The sequence below is a fragment of the Arvicanthis niloticus genome, chromosome 12, assembly GCF_011762505.2.
Source record: "Arvicanthis niloticus isolate mArvNil1 chromosome 12, mArvNil1.pat.X, whole genome shotgun sequence".
NCBI lineage: Eukaryota > Metazoa > Chordata > Mammalia > Rodentia > Muridae > Arvicanthis > Arvicanthis niloticus.
The window spans coordinates 2,107,896-2,125,038 of record NC_047669.1 but is presented as its reverse complement, the minus strand read 5'-3'; the positions used below and the strand labels follow the sequence as shown (position 1 = coordinate 2,125,038).

The 17,143-nt window shown below is 38.3% G+C and overlaps 1 protein-coding gene across 5 annotated transcripts in view; it reads left to right on the top strand.

Moving 5' to 3' along the window:
- Positions 1-17,143, top strand: part of Fgd4 (FYVE, RhoGEF and PH domain containing 4) — a 176,512-nt gene that overhangs the window by 93,602 nt on the left and 65,767 nt on the right. For all 5 annotated transcript variants that reach the window (XM_076942521.1, XM_034515150.2, XM_076942520.1 and 2 more), the window contains exons 3-4: positions 4,161-4,344; positions 16,082-16,583. In XM_076942521.1, coding sequence (XP_076798636.1) covers positions 4,253-4,344; positions 16,082-16,583 — 594 coding nt within the window. In that variant the 5' untranslated portion in view covers positions 4,161-4,252. The remainder of the gene's footprint in view (positions 1-4,160; positions 4,345-16,081; positions 16,584-17,143) is intronic.

Below are 17,143 nucleotides of genomic sequence, written 5' to 3'. Positions count from 1 at the left end.
CTTGCCATCAGTCTATGATGAATAACCAACAGACAGTAGCCTTGAAAACAGCCTATGATGTTTTGGGGAAGGAGTCCATGGGGTCCATTGGTTAGTGACACACAAGATGTAATCCATTCCTGAAGATTTGACTTGATAGTATGGATATCTACTTGGGACACTGTCTCGCCCATTATATGGTGACTCCCTATAAAAAATGTGTATATTTTTAAAATATATATATATATTTAAATTAAATATATAAATTATATATACTGTTTATATATATTATATAATATGTGTATTATATAATATACTATTTCCTCTTCCCTGTAATATCCTTTTCTTCCGACTGGTTTCTTATTAGCTGTCTATGCTTTGTGGCTATTCTGATTAAAACACACATATCTAAAGTTTAAAAGATATCATCAACATATAAGAGAAAACATGCAATATTTGTTTGCTATCACTTAAGATGGTTGTTTTTAATCTCCATTCACTCACTATTCAAAAATCTTATTTTTCTAAGAAGATGAATAATATTTGATTGTGTAAGTGTACCACACTTTTATTATCCAACCACCACTTGATGAATATCTAAGCTGTTTGCAATTAATCGGGATGAGCATGTGTCTCTGCAGTAGACTTTAGAGTTCTTTGAGTATATGTCCATAAGTGGTATAACTGGATGTTAAGGTAGATTGAGTTTCAGCTTTTTCAAGAACATGCGCACTGATTTCCATAGAAACCAGAGCAGTTTGCACTCCCACAAGTTCCCTTAGCCTACGTCTTCACCATCAAGTGCTGTCATTTGTTTTATTGATCATGGCCATTCTCACTGGGGTAACATGAAACCTAATAGTAGTCTTAATTTCCATTTCCGTAGTGGCCAAGGATGTTGAACTCTTTTTTTTAATTAAGTATTTCTTAGCCATTTCTCTTTCATCTTTTAAGAACATCCATCCTAATCCTTCTAGCTTTTAGAATCTCTATTGAAAATTAATGGCCCTGCTACATTAATGGTTCTGTTATATTATGCAAGTTCTTTCTCCCTTGAAGCTCTTAATATACTTTGTTCTGTACATCTAGTGTTTTGAATATTGTGTATCTTTGAAATTTCTTTTATGGTTCTATTGGTGTTCTGTATGCCTCTTGTACTTTTATAGGCATCTCTGTCTCTAGGTTGGACAAATTTTCTTCAATAATTATCCTATTATTCATAGATTTGTTCTTTTCATAGTGTTCAGATTTCCTGGATGTTTTGTGCCTCATTTCTTTTTTTTTTAGAATTAATATTTTTTTGACTTGACAGTCCATTTCTAAATGTTGTCTTCAAGACCTGAGATTCTGTCTTCCATATCTGTCAGTCTGTTTGGTGATGCTTACCAACATTTCATTTGACTTCCTGTTTCTCATTTTCACTTTTATTTCACTTTGGCTTTTCATTAGTGATTGTTTCTTTCTAAATTTTATTTTTATGACTTGAGTTTTTCATTATTTTATTATTTTATTTATTTGTTTATGTCTTCACTGTCTTTATAATAGTATTCATCTTTAAATTTTTTTAAGATTTATTTATTTTATGTATACGAGTACACTGTTGCTGTCTTCAAACACATCTGAAGAGGGCATCAGATCCCATTACAGATGGTTGTGAGCCACTATGTGGTTGCTGGGAATTGAACTCAGAACTTTTGGTTAGCAAAACCATAAAGTTTTGGTGATGCAGCAGTTAAGAGCAGTCAGTGCTCTTAACTGCTGAGCCATCTCTCCAGCCCTGAACACAGTCTTTATCACTGTTTTCAAGACTTGTCTTATTTATCAGCTAAATTTCCTTTTCAAGGTCCATTGCAATGGAGCTGCTGGCTTATGCGGGAAGAGTATTGTTTCCGGTGTTCATATTTGTGCTTTTATTGCTGTATCTGGAGTTAAGATATTTGAATTTTAAGATTTTGGGTGTATATATCTGTAGATCTATAGTGTCACCTTTGTTGGTTGGGTGTTCCATTCTTTGGTTGCTATTGCCCATTTTGGGTCTTATCCAAATGTGACAGTTGTGAGAGTCACAAATGAATGAGGAGACGGACTGTTGAAAGGAAGATCTAGAGGTTCCCTTATCCCTGTGTCTGTCCCAAGAGGATGAAGGTGGACTGGGACCTATAGACTAGAGCATCTATGATAGAGGGAGTGGTGAATAAAAAGGTCACTTGTCTGGGTCTCGGCTGTGGGTTCCAAGTAGAGAGCTGTCCTGTGGGTTGTTGGAGAATCATAAAGAAAGGAGATGGTTAGAAGGAATGGCTGAAAGGGGCAGAACAGGAAAAGAGGTGCCCCGGACTCTGGGCATACCAAGAACTATTTTCCTATTTTGCATCCAAGATAGACATTGCCAATTGAGTCTACTTTTACTCTAATCTTGGGTTTCCTCAATTTTAAAATATAGTAACAATTAATTTGAGTTATTGTTTTTAGCAAAAGTCAATGTGACTGATAATAAAATTTGCTTGTGGAATATTTGGTAACTATATAAACACACCCATGTACTAGGAGCCTTTCATTTGTATTGTTCCTTTTGCATAAATAGTTTGAATGAAAACAATGAAAGCTATGAATATGAAAGATATTAAAGAGACTTAGAGTAGTGAATGTGGATAATTAAAAGAATCTTAGACATATAGTTTACAGTCATAATTGCTTTTATATAGGAGAGTATTGTTAAAAGGAAGGCATTTCCCCTAGTGCAGCAATTCTCAACCTGTAGGTCTCAACCCCTACGGGTGTCGAACAACCCTGTCACAGGAGTCACATATCAAATATCCTGCATATCGTATATTTACATTATAATTCATAACTATCAAAATTTACAGTTGTAAAGTAGCAAAAAACTTTATAGTTGATGGTCATCAGAATATGAAGAACTGTATTAGACATTTGCAGCATTAGGAAGATTGAGAACCACTCATCTAATGAGTTGTGTTTCTATGAGTGCAATGCTTGTGTTCACATGCATCCAGCACTATTTCACACGTAGCTCATCATACATTTGAAAAGTTATGTAAGACTGAATGACTTGAACAATAGTAGAAACAAGAGTATATGTGGGTAAGCTAGCTTATAAAAACCTAGTAGATAAAGTTTTGGGAATAATACAGTAGAGTTGTTGCTAGGTTGCTAAGGAGATATGCAAAAACCATTTAGCAGTGCTGATGTCCTATTTCTCTCCTTCTGATATGAGGTCAGCAGTAATGAAAGGGTGGAAGTGGAGGTACATGGAAACTGATCCTCAGAAAGCATTGATGCATAATAAAGTTTTCAATGGGGAAGAGTTAAAAAGAAGATAGTACTCCACTGCAAACATTCACAGGGACATCAAGGTTGCAGGGAAGGAATATAATGAATTTTGGAAGCCAAAACACAATGCCTAAAGCTCACTGGGTTTCCTGAAGTAGTAAATGTGACCACAAAGAGAAATTTTATTCTGTAATGTGAGGTATTTCTTTGGCCTTGATGCTATTACTTTCTTTGAACACAGAGCTTTCTTTGAACACTGAAGCATAAGATCTTGGTTTATGTTTGGTTTTGGTTTACACAGTGTCTCAGTACTTAGCCCTGGCTGGCCTGAAACTGCAACTCTGTATGTAGACCAAGCTGATCTTGAACTCACAGAGATGCCCCTACTTCTGCCACCTGAATGCTGGCATTGAAGTTGGCAGAAGCACCGTGCCCAGCTAAACTTCTGGTTGTAATTTAACTTAATGAGTACAGAGTATACAGGGAAATTTTTCTTTTAACTCTGAATTATATGTCCTTGATTCCTACTTCAGAAGCAAAAGAATAATTTTTTTCTATTAGATCCTTTAAATACAACCTCTTTCTCTCTCTCTCTCTCTCTCTCTCTCTCTCTCTCTCTCTCTCTCTCTCTCACACACACACACACACACACACACATATTGAAATCATATAATTTCAGTGAGATCTGGAGAAATAGCAAGAGCTAAATAAAATTCTCCGTGGTTAAGTTAGGTCAGTTCCAGTTTGACAGACTCCCTTGCAATTGCTTACTAATGGTGCTTCACACCTAGCTTCACACCCAGCTTCACACCTAGCTTTACACCTAGGGAACCAGAATCTTTACTGTTACAGAGAAAAACAGTGAAATACTGAATTCTTTTCTTTTTCTACAGTGCCTCCAAAACCATTACATCTGCAGAATTTACCTTCATCCCATATACCCCAGGTCCCCAGGCATAAAGCTTTCCCGAGTGCAAAGCCAAGGATGGAGGAGTCTAATCCGGCGCCTACTTCTTGTGCCTCAAAAGGGAAACATAGTAAGGTATCGGATCTCATCAGTCACTTTGAAGGAGGCAGGTAAGCGTTAATATGTATGGGAGAAGGTGGGAGAAGGGTCTTTGAAAGTCATAGTATCCTACAGTTACATTTTAAAGATAAATTGCTTGATCTTGCCCTAGTAGGCATTATCATTTGCCATGTATGGATATGCTGTTTCTTATTTCCTGTGTGTGTCAGTCTGAATTACTGCTGTGGCCATGCTGCTGTCCAGGACTTCAGTCTTGGCAGAAAGGCCGCATTCCATCTCTGTCTCCGTTTTCCTCACTTTTTGAGGAGCTGACTCCAGGGATTTTTGCCCTCCTGTGCCTCTCTATCATTTTGGATCCTTTTCATGTAATGAGAGGCCCTATAACAGTTCAGTCTGTTTCCCTCTTCCTGTTATTACCTCATGGAAAGTTACAAAGAGATATCATTACTACACATAAAACTCATAATAATTACCCATTTTATTTTCAGAAAGAAAATTTTACATTCTTTAGTTCTAATGTGTGGGCAAAATGTGGTTTCCCATGTAAATATAAAAACCAAATTCTTATAAGTTAATTTTTTTTAGTTATCCTACCTAAATTGTTTTATCCTTAGATAAAATATTTTGTTTATGTCACTAGAAATCTAAACAAAATATATATAATTTTACTTACCTACTCACAAAGCCAAACATTTCACTTACTCCAATGTAATATTGACAGACAATTTCCCATTACATCAATCTTCTTAAGAATTATTCATTTTACTATTTTATATCTATGAGTGTTTTGTATGTGCCATTACATGAACTTTTAAATTTTATTATTATGTATGTAATGACACCTTAGCTTGAGAATATTTTGGGGATGTCCTGAGAATCATGAGCAAGCACAAACTATAATGTCCTTCATTCAAAATTCAAAACTGTAAGGATAAACCATTTGGGGGAGCACAGGAATATAATTACAATATTCAGGGGGCTAAAGCAGGGGTTCAAGAGTTTGAGGCGAGCCTGAGCCTCATTGTAAGACTCCTCAAAAACAAAACAAGAAACTAAAATGCATTGTACTTACAAAATATCATGCTTACTATAATACATTTACAAATTTTGGAGAAACGTGTTTAAAAGCTGTATTTCATTCCTGAGCACTTATGTGATCTGCAAGTCCTCAAAGTCCTCTGAAGAGAATTTGTAATGCCTTTGGGACCTGAAATTATAGCAATATTTAAAGCAATGACTGAATTTCATTCAGTTTTTTCTTCTCAGAGTTGATTGATTCAAAAACAGAAAAGAGATCCTTCCAATTTACAGATTCCACAGCCACTGCCATGAGAAAGAAGATAAGAGGTGGGAACCTGAGTCTAGTCTCAGTGCTGTCATACCAGGGCCTGGGGAGGGGCCTGGGGAGGCCTCAGCGGAGTCTGTATTCCAAAGGCTGAAGTCTCTAACCTTGATTAGTTTTGTAGTCCAATTACAAATTGTTTGAGTTTATCTCCCCAGGTGAAATGTGTACAGTTTTATATTTAATGTAAGGAAGAATGTGCTATAATTTATGGTTCATGTCTGGACAAGGGTTTGCAAGGATTCTGCTTGTGGCTCAATCCTTTGTAAGAACAACAGTATTGGTCTGCTGTCACCCAGGCAGTATCAGTGTTGTGGTGTTCAAATCTACTCGGAAAGATCAAAGACTTAGACTCAATTCAAATTTAGATTAAATGAAGTTATTTTTACTGCTTGCAGAACAATGGCAGCCTTAATGCCAAGCAGCATGCCCTGTGGAAGGGCGTGTGTGTAGTTAAGGTTGGGTTTTTAAGTGAACACCAGAAAGGTGTGTTACAACTCTTCCTGGAGTCTACTGCTGGACAGGAAAATTGTTTTACTTCCCTCAGTTGTTTCTTATCTTTCCTCTAAATAGTAATAAAAGTCCACTTCGTCCCTTTCCCGTAGTGATAAGCAGGTTTTATAGAAGCAAAGCAAAAGCAAAGTTAATACCTCCCGGTCCCTTGTCCTGATCGTATCTCACCTGCCGGCCACTATGATCTCCCAGGCATTCCAGAGCAATAGGTCAATGGCATTTATGGGATGCCTGGCTACATATTATTTCTTTACTCATCACAAGGACCTGAGTAGATTATTAGCCAGGTCTGAACAGTCTAATGACTAGGATAGAGCAGCTCATTTCTGAACAGGCAAAGACATAGTGCCATCAGATCAGGACTGGCTGCCATGTCCCCACACCAGGACAACCAACCCCAAAAGGGTCTGCAGAGGCTTAATACTCTATTAAGTTTATTGTTGGATAATGCCCACAAGCCTGCAGGCTAGTTTTCAGTTTTGATCTCTGTTGTCAGAGCCTAATACTTTTAGAACAAAAGGAGGCCACTGGATTCTGAATACACAGAAGTAGGCCAGGAGAACCTCGGTGGGCCACATATCACTGCTATTAGGGACCGCAGATGAAAACTAGTGGTATGGCTCAGCAAAAGAAGGACTTGTCTTCCCCAGTCTGAACACCTCTGCTCAGTCCCTGAAGTTCAGGGTAGAAGGAATGAATTGACTCTCAAAAGTTGTCCCCGGACCTCAACAGCATTCCCTAGAGCTTTCGATTGGATGCCCGCTTTCAGAGCAATAATAAATGCTTTTTTAAAGAACCAGCTGAGTGCTGTAGTTTCACTTGAGTGGAAGTAATACCGTTCTGTTAAGCAGAATGATTTGAAGCCAGTAGATGGCATTATCGTCGTCATTGTTGTTGTCGTTGTCATCATCATCATCACTGTGGCTTCCTTTTTCTCTCATCTTTTTTTCTCTTGGAATAAGAAAAATTACTCTTTTTTAGCTTAGAAAAACTTTACAATTTTACTTTATTTTTTTGTTTTTTGTTTTTTGTTTTTTGTTTTTTGTTTTTTGAGACAGGGTTTCTCTGTGTAGCCCTGGCTTGCCTGGAAATCACTCTGTAGACCAGACTGGCCTCAAACTCAGAAATCAGCCTGCCTCTGCCTCCCGAGTGCTGGGATTAAAGATGTGCGCCACCACTGCCCAGCTACAATTTTAAAAATATCATTTTCCCACAGACAAGAGCACTGATCTTTCTGAAACACATTACAGGCCTAACTCCACCACTCACCACCATGAACTCCCCACTACACACACACACACACACACACACACACACACACACACACACACACCACACCACACACACACCACCAACACACCACCATATACACACCACACCACACACACACACTCACCACCACCACCCCACCATACACACACACATACACACACACATACACACACACACCACCACCATACAAACACACCACATACCACACACTACATACACACACCACCATACACTCACCCCACCACACACACCACACACACACACTCACCACCAACAACACACCACCATACACACACCCTACCACACACACCACACACATACACACACACACACTCACCACCACCAACACACCACCATACACACACCCTACCACACACACCACACATATACACACACACACACTCACCACCACCACCACCCCCCCATACACACACACACACACACACACACACACACACACACACACTTAGCCTCCAGCGGCTACAGGTAACCAGGTTCACCTGAAAGGAAGGCTGGGAATGAAAAGGGAATGGAGGGCGAGAGAAAACATGGGGCCAAGACAAAGTATTCTGATCAAAGCCCCAAGTTTAATATTCTGCTTTCAAATATAAAGGAGACGCCCCACCCCCACCACCAGAACTCCTTCTCACTTCAGCCGGTGTGGGTGAGGGGATCCCAGCCTGGAGGTATCTAAATGCAAGCTCAGTAGGCAGTCTATTCTTCTTAACTCCTATAGCAGACTGCAGGCCACCATACCTCCTGGGTCCTATAGTTTGGTCTGTTGTGGTAAATGACTCGTTCAGGCCTGCTCAAGGCTGGGGGGAAGGGCACAGTTCCTCCCTTAAGTTTTTAAGATGGCAATGCCAATATCTGGACAGGGCACAAAATTTCATCCTGTCTAGGGTCTCAGGTGGCTGGGCACCCATGCCTGGCTTGGGTCGGTGTCTATATTACTCCTATATTACTCATCTTCGAGGAAAACATACATAGCATATTGATGTATGCCTCTGCCTTAGGTTTGTAGGAGCTCAAGAACACTCTTACCCATCTTTGACTAACCGGCCATCATTGGCACACTCTTTCCCATATAGACCAAAACCACATTTAGACCCAAGGACCTGTGGGCATGTACTAGATGAAATTCTTCACAGCCATGTGTAGCTGCCATGATGAATAGCTGAGCTTGCTGAGAGCCATCCTGTGTGAGGGCAATCAATCTGCTTAAAATACAAGGTTCAAAGGTTAAAAGCAACATGATTATCCAAGCAATGTAGAAAATAAGATTGAGAGTGGAAATGTTCCAGTATCTAATTCAACTGCTAATTAGCAGGGATCAGACACAAGTATGGCCACCAGGTATATAGTGGGTGGCTTTAAGTAATGATAAAAAATACTCTCCAGTAAGAGTAGAGATTATATGCCAAGTTAAATCGGCTGGCTGATAAAGATTTTGAGCCATCTTCATCATTAGAATCATAATTATTAGGCTCAAGATCCGTGTCTACTTGACAGACCAGTCTTTCAGGCAGCCATCGGGCTCCATTTTCTTTTTCTGAAAAAAATGTAGACTGACCCATGACCCCAAATTAAAACAGGGTTAGGACCACACCAAGTATTAGTTAAGGGGTCTCTCCATATGACCCTGGCAAATGAACTGGAAGTGACTGGATGCCAGTGGTGATCTGCTGTAGACTGACCTTTAGCATCAGTTTGCAGGAAATTTAAAACAAATAAGACAAAAGCAATGTGTGTTTTTTGGTGACCTTGGGGGGTATAATTCCCCCTTTTTAGTTTAAAAAGCCAATTAGAGTTTCTTGTAAAACCAGGGAAGAAGCACCAGTAGCTGCTTTTCCCACACTCAGAGAGTTATGAAGATATTATTTTAAAGTTTCATAATCTCTCTTTCACAATTTCTTGTCCTTGAGGATAATAAGAAATCTCAGTAATATTAAATTATCAACAAAACATCTCAAATGTTTGACTGTAGTCAAATAACTGCAATAGCCAGTTTCATTACTTATCTTAGTCTGGTATGGAACACCAAGCACAGGAAAATAATATAGGCAATAACTAATTATATTTTTAGTTGCTTCTCTTGTTAAAGTAGTTGCAACTAGAAAGCCTAAAATGTGTCAAGTCACATGTACATATTTTAATTTTTTTAAATCAAAAATGAGTAACATTTATTTGCCAAAATTGATTATGTATAAGTCCTCAAGGCTTAACACCATTATGAAAAAAATGAGGATACTGAGAGCAAGTTTTTGTAATTTAACTTGCACACTTTCTAGAAATGCCAAATTATTGTCTCAAACTATTACTATTTTCATGCTGTAAAGAATAAGATTGTATGACCAATTGTTTCTGTAAGACCTATAATCTGCTTGGTATACAAATCTGCTCTGGCATTGCCCTGGGGTCTAAGCAATCCAATATGAGCTCTTAAATGTCTTATAAATTTAAGAATCAGTACATGTTTTATAAATTAAGCTGTATTTTTTAAAATAAAATTTGAGAATTAGCAATATTTTAAAAAGGAACAATTTTAAACTATTATAAATCATAAGCCATATACTGGCTATGAATATACAAATTGAAAACTTGATTTGTCAGCATTTCAAACAGTGGCTACAACACGTAATTTAATTATTTGTGTTGAAGTTAATTATTTGTAATTGAATTATTTGTGTCAAGAAAATGAACATGTGATCTAATTACATATATTGTTTTCTCAATAGATGAGGCATCTGTAAATAAAGTAAACATTTTTTTCTATGGGCTGCATGCGTAGTAAATTTACAGGAAATATAAAAGCATGCATAGAGAAAAACTGTAACAACTTGTCTTTTGGATAATAATCATCAAATTTGCCTATAAAGTTTGCCATGTAATAGGCCAAATATCATTATTTTTCAATAACCAATTTAATTGCTATTTGGAATAAGGAGTAAACCTTTTATCCAAAATGTTTTTAGGATTCTATCATACAATTTTTGTATTAGCACAGTAACAATTTTATAATAGGATGTTCAAACTTTACTTGTAGATGAAGAAAGATAAATCCACATTAATGGTTTCTTTTGCCAAAGGGCTGCTGTGAGCACATGAGTAGCAATATTGCAAACAGCCAACAATTTATCATAGTTTATATAATTTATCTGTTGATAACTAACAGCTTACTCTACTTTCAACAAAGCTGTTTTTCCTTTATCAGTTAATTGTCAAGGGGAATTAGGACTTGTATCTTCCTTGAGAATATCAAACAGAGGTTCAAATTCTCTTATGGTAAGCTTAAGATGAGGTTTTAGCCAATTAATATCTCTTAACAACTCTTGAAAATTATTAAATGCAAATCAAATTAAAAGAAAATCACTTTCTTTTTGCATGTACACCTGCAAACCAGAAGAGGACACTAGATCCCACCACAAATGGTTGTGAGCCACCATGTGGTTGCTGGGAATTTAACTCTTGTCTATTTTTATTGGAATTTTCTCTGCCACAATCTGCTTAGGATATAACTGAGGGGATCAAAAGTATTTTAGTTAGAAGAGATGACAGAGGTTCTGGTTAGTCAACAGAATGATGGACTAAGTATTAGGACTATCTTGTACCTCACTGGTACAATTAGGAATAAGTATGCTCTAATTGTATTTTGAGAGAAAAGTTCTACTTTAACAGGAAGAGTGATATGTAGGAGGAGCTAAGTGGGAAGGAGTACTGAGAGGAAGAGATGAAACAAGAAGAGAAGATGAAGAAGAGGAGAAGCTAGGTGATGAGAGAGAGAAAGAGAGAGGGGGCATGGAGGCAGATGTTCACATGTTTCCACCAGTCAAAGATAGGTTTTATATCTCGGTTGGGTATTGGGTTACGCTTCTGATTGAGCATTACCAAACTTATAAATCCTTTGATTAACATTTTTAAAAAATCGTATAAAAGCAAAAAGAAAAGGGGGGCATGAGACAGGGGTGTTCTAGGGAGGGGAAATGTGGAAAGGGGATGGCATCTTAAATGTAAATAAAATATAAAATAAAAAAAGAAATAAAATAAAAGGATATAACTGAGGTATCAAATATTGAAAACATATTGCCTTTGAATCTTTTCTGGAGCAACAAGTACTCCAAAATTTTAAAGCTCATTATATTAGAGCAAAGGCTTGCAGAAAAACTTCCTCAGAGAGATCAGCTAATAAAATATCATACAATGAATAATATACACTGAAAGATTCAAACTCTTAATTTCTTATATTAAAGCAACAACAATTCATATATATATATATATATATATATATATATATATATATATATATAAAGGCAGTTAACCATTCTCTGAGGCAAACCTTTCCAAATGATATCGCTCCATGGGTTCTCAAAAATTATGAACAAATTTACTGAATGCACCTCCCACCTTTACCAGAAATGTAAAGAAATGGTATAAAAACAATCTTAATGGCCCATTAGTTTCATAACTCTTAAGTTTAAACTTTGTTTTGGATTAATTTAATAACCAATCTTTTTTAGCTGAGTTAGAGTATCAGATAAAGGCCAAGCTGAAGGAAATCTTGTCTTCTAATAATTATTGCATAAGTCCCAGTATTTACTAATCCTTTAAAACCTTTTCCTTCAATTATTAACTTAAGATTAGGTCTCTTGCTAGTAATAGATTGAACCCAATATACATTAGAGGAACCAAAGCCATCTCGTCCTTTCTCATTCTTAACAAATTTGGAAGAAAGCAGATGCAAAGGAACAAAAACAAGTTGAACAATTCTTTTGCCAGCAGGTACAGGTACAATGCCATGGGGGAAGCAGCCATTATTTTAATTTCTACTACTAGTATCAATCCTGTTTGCTGCTTACCAAGTGCGCAGGATACTCTTCTTCTTCAGTTTTCCGTAGAGCTCTACCCCAAGGCAGTGTTCCTCAGCTAGACTTCTGTTTTCAGGTTCCTTGTTTCGGGCACCATTCTGTAGCCACCAGCGGTTGCCGGTAACCAGGTTCACTTGAAAGGAAGGCTGGGAAAGAAAAGGGAATGGAGGGTGAGAGAAAACATGGGGCCAAGACAAAGTATTCTGATCAAATTGTTACCAAAGTTGCAAATTTTTAATCATACCCAATAAATTATAGGCCAACAATCTACAACAAGACATGTAGAACATATTTATACCTTTAAAACCAATCAGAAACAAAAATGAAGTGACAACACATCTTATATATTTAGACAAAACAATTTTTTTTTTTTGCTTTTTCTAGCTGTAATTTCAAGAGAAAAGCACCTTGTCACAGAGATTTTTCTAGGACAAGCAACTCTTAGCTTCCTTATAGAATCCAAAAAACTGTTGGTCCCTTTAAAAGCAGCTTATACCTACAATCAATTTTTGGAAGGGCTTTTCTAGCTCAGCTGAACTCTTGGCTACAGGTGTAAGGTAACTTATCTCTGCACATTAAGACTGTCTTTAAACCAAGTTAAACTAGATCAAGGAGTGGATGCGTAGCAGCTTTAACTGTTTTTGTCTTTTGAACATGAAACAGAATACCATTCATTCAGACAACGAAACAAAGAACAGATAATTGACACACGTGGACATTGGTGTGCCAAGGACAAACAATAAACAAAACAGAATTATGGATTTCTCCTGTAAAAGCCAGAGAAAATTGCAAGACATCTCTTGAATTTTCTCCTATTTCTAGGAGAGCTCTGAAACAGCCTTTTCCTTCTTTTTTGCTGACACAGCCCAGAGAGGACAACTGCTTTTCAGAAGCCCTTTCTCTCTCTCATATTTAAGATCTAACTCTTCATCTCTTTCTTTAGGAGATGTAGCAGAGGGTACTGATATTTACTACTCAGTGCCCTGTCTTTTTCAGTTTTCCAATTCTTTCTAACCCTGCTCCTCTTGCCTGAGACAGCTCTTAGGCTGAGGGCAAATGCCTATTAATATTCTCCTATTTCAAAATTCACTGCCACCTCCTAGGTGAGCTTGCATCAGGTCAACACTTACTCAATCTAGGCCATATCCTCTTAAACTCACTTCCTGCAAACACAGCCTTCAAAAAATAACCATAACTAGCACTAGTATCAATCCTGTTTGCTGCTTACCAAGTGCGCAGGATACTCTTCTTCTTCAGTTTTCCGTAGAGCTCTACCCCAAGGCAGTGTTCCTCAGCTAGACTTCTGTTTTCAGGTCCCTTGTTTTGGGCACCATTCTGTAGCCACCATCGGTTGCCGGTAACCAGGTTCACTTGAAAGGAAGGCTGGGAAAGAAAAGGGAATGGAGGGTGAGAGAAAACATGGGGCCAAGACAAAGTATTCTGATCAAAGCCCCAAGTTTAACATTCTGCTTTCAAATATAAAGGGGAAGCTCCACCCTCACCACTAGAACTCCTTCTGGGTGAGGGGATCCCAGCCTGGAGGTATCTAAATGCAAGCTCAGCAGGCAGTCTTTCTTCTTAGCTCCTGTAGCAGAATGCAGGCCACCACACCTCCTGGGTTCTATAGTTTGGTCTGTTGTGGTAAACAACTCATTCAGGCCTGCTCCAGGCTGGGGGGGAAGGGCACACACACACACACACACCATACACACACGCACACTACCAACACACCACACACACACTCACCATACACACACACTCACACCACCAACACCCTACCACACACACACACATACACACACACTCTGTTAATCAGCACCCACAGGAATGACTGCTTTTTCCTGTCTCCAGCTTATACCTCCTGATGCCTTTGATGTCACCTAGTATAGTAAGATGCCAACTATTCCCTATGCATTATTTTCAAAGACTACACAAAGAGGACATCTTAGTCATCTTTGAGGATTTTATTGGCAGATTATCCATGATCAAGATACATTATATATAAAAGGCAATAACAGCTATGGAGTGTGTCATATTTATTTATATTGGCCACTTCTAATACTCATGTATAAACTCTTCTTTAGAAATATTCTCCCTTCTCTTATTCCCACAGCCCCAGTGTTGGACTTAGTTTCTTTTCTTTGTTACTTTGTTGCTACTGTCTCTTTCTGTCTCTTTTTTCATCCTTCACTTCACAGTGGCAGTGACAGGACAGGGATGGGGTAGGATGAAGGAAGAAGGTGACAGTGCCTCTCAGTATTTCTGAAGGTATCTTGGCTTAGCCCACTTCTCTCTCCATCACCCCAAGTTCTGCTGAGCTGGAGAAGGTAATCGTTGTTAGATTTTGTCCCCTCTTTTTATTGGCTTATTTACCTGTTCCTCATTCCATCTAAAACAGGGCAAAGATGGTGATGAGATTTTGAAGTGGTATTTGAAGTGTAGCTTGAAGTTTGGTTTGGCCACTTTCTAGCCAGGTGACATTGGCTATAGGACAGAGTTTTTGCATGTGTAAATTCCTCTGTTTATGGGCCCCTACTTTAGGAATTGTAAGGACAAAGCACAATAACAGTGTAAAAGGACTTAACATAGCTCTAGGCACTCAGTGGAGACTTCATAAATGTAGTCTGGGGTGTGATTGTCACAGGATCGGCACAGTAATCAATAGTTCATTGTACATTTGTTGAACTTTTCACACTCATCCAGCTAAGCTGGAGTAAACTTGGGAACAAGACAACATCATCTGCAAGCTCATAGAATTATAGAATGTTTTCAATTCTTCTTATTTATGTCATAGAAATCCTCAGACTATAGCTTTGAATTTTATGTTTCCTCCCTCAACCTTGAATTATTGGTTAAACTGATATACAAATATTTCCATAAGCACATGATTATGCATTGAGAGTGAGGTTCTATTGCCCTGTTAGTACTATATAGAATATCAGCAGTAGTGAGGCTTTAAAGACAATAAAAGGAGATTAGAGAACGTGGTGGAGTGTGCTGCTTAAATAGACCAACCAACCAATTCCTCTCAAAAGGCCTGAATGACAGGTGGAATGCACTCTACCAATGTACTGGGGAAAATTGTGCCGAGCAGACAAGAGCAGGGCTACTGACTCTAACATGGACACAACAGAGAACTACGGGAAGGTACAAGTCAGCGGTAAGAGGAAAGATGACCCCAGGCGGTGCGAGCTGGAGGAGCTGGAGAAGGCATGTTCTTGCTGATGTCCTGGAGACATTACTGAAGTCTTGAATGTATAAGGATCTGATTTGTGAGGACAAGATTGGAGAGATAAAGAGCAAAATTCAAGAGAACTCTTAGCGGCCCGTTAGCAGCTGCTACAGTGTGTGTAATAAAGAATTATTTTTTCTTTTTAATGTTCCTACTTTCCAAATAAAACTAACTTGGTTTTATAGCCTGTTTATAAGCCCATGCTTCTTTTAAAAATGATTAAGAAATAAAGATCTTTTAAAAAGACAATCTCATTGAACACAAATATTTCTTCCATCTCTATCTTTACTGAATAAGTTGTATTAGTAAAAAACTCATGGAAACAATCCAACCAGAAAAGGCTCAGGCTCATCCATCTGGTTTTGTTTTGAGCCTAGCCTTTAACAGCTGAACCATCTCTTCAACCTTCACCTGTCTTACTGATTGTTTAAATGTGGCTTGTGTCCCAAGAATCTGTTTCTAAAACCATCTAAAAGAGATGATGTCTCTTTTCACCTGAAATTGACTTGTCTTCATTCTACAACTTTTCATGCCAATGTTTCTTTTTGTATTTTATCTTACAGTGTTTCATCAAGTTACATTGATTTGCAAAAAGATTCTACTATGAACCTAAATATTCCTCAAACTCCAGGACAGCGTGGGTTAACCTCCACACCACCACAAAAATTCCTATCCCAGCACTCTCCACAGAAGCAGGAAAACAATCCAGATCAGACTCAGGGCCAACATGGTTGTTTGGCCAATGGTGTGGTGGCTGCACAAAACCAGATGGAATGTGAAGATGAGAGTGCTCTTAGCCCAGAGACAGCTATTCAGACAGCTGCTGCCTCTCCTGATACACGTGTGCTGAATGGAGAAAGAAATGAAACCACCACAGATTCTGTATCATCTATAACCAATAGCTATGATGAAAATGCTTCCAACAGCAGCTGCAGGACTCCAGGGACTGACTTAGGGCTTCCCTCAAAAGAAGGAGAGCCAGAAATGGAAGCTGAGCTCCAAGAGAGGGAAAATGGGGTGAGCACTGTGGAATTAGATACACTGGACCAGCACCATGAAGTGAAGGTAAACCACAAACTGTCTGAGCACAGGGCAAGCACTGCCTAGATGAACGACTCTGGTTACCCATACCAGCAGAGAAACCACTTGAAATCTTGGGGGCTAGTGGGTTCTACCGCCTCTTAAAGGTGCTTCCTTTTTTCTTCTTATGTAGCTTCTCTTGATTGTTCTGTTGTGTTGATTGTATTGTAGAAAAACCACAGCGACTGTGTTGTTTTGGGAGGCAGATGTTCTTTGTGGGTCTAGATATTAGTTTTATAAACCAGTATTGTTTCCCAGGGGCAACAAATTACATGTCTGCATAGGGACAAGCAGGAAATACTAACTGCCTCACCTGAAGGAGTATTACCCTAGACAGGGTGGAACTGTAGGAAACTGGACCAGCATCCTGAGATGGAAGTGAAGCTGAGACTTGACCCACTATAGGCTGATTTCTTAGCAGCTGTGCAATGGATAGCTCAGCTTTCGGCACAGTAAAGCCGAGTTTACATAAAACAGGAGAGTTTGCTAGATGTATTTTGTCATACTGTTTAGAAAATCCTTTTAAAATGACAAAGTAAAATATT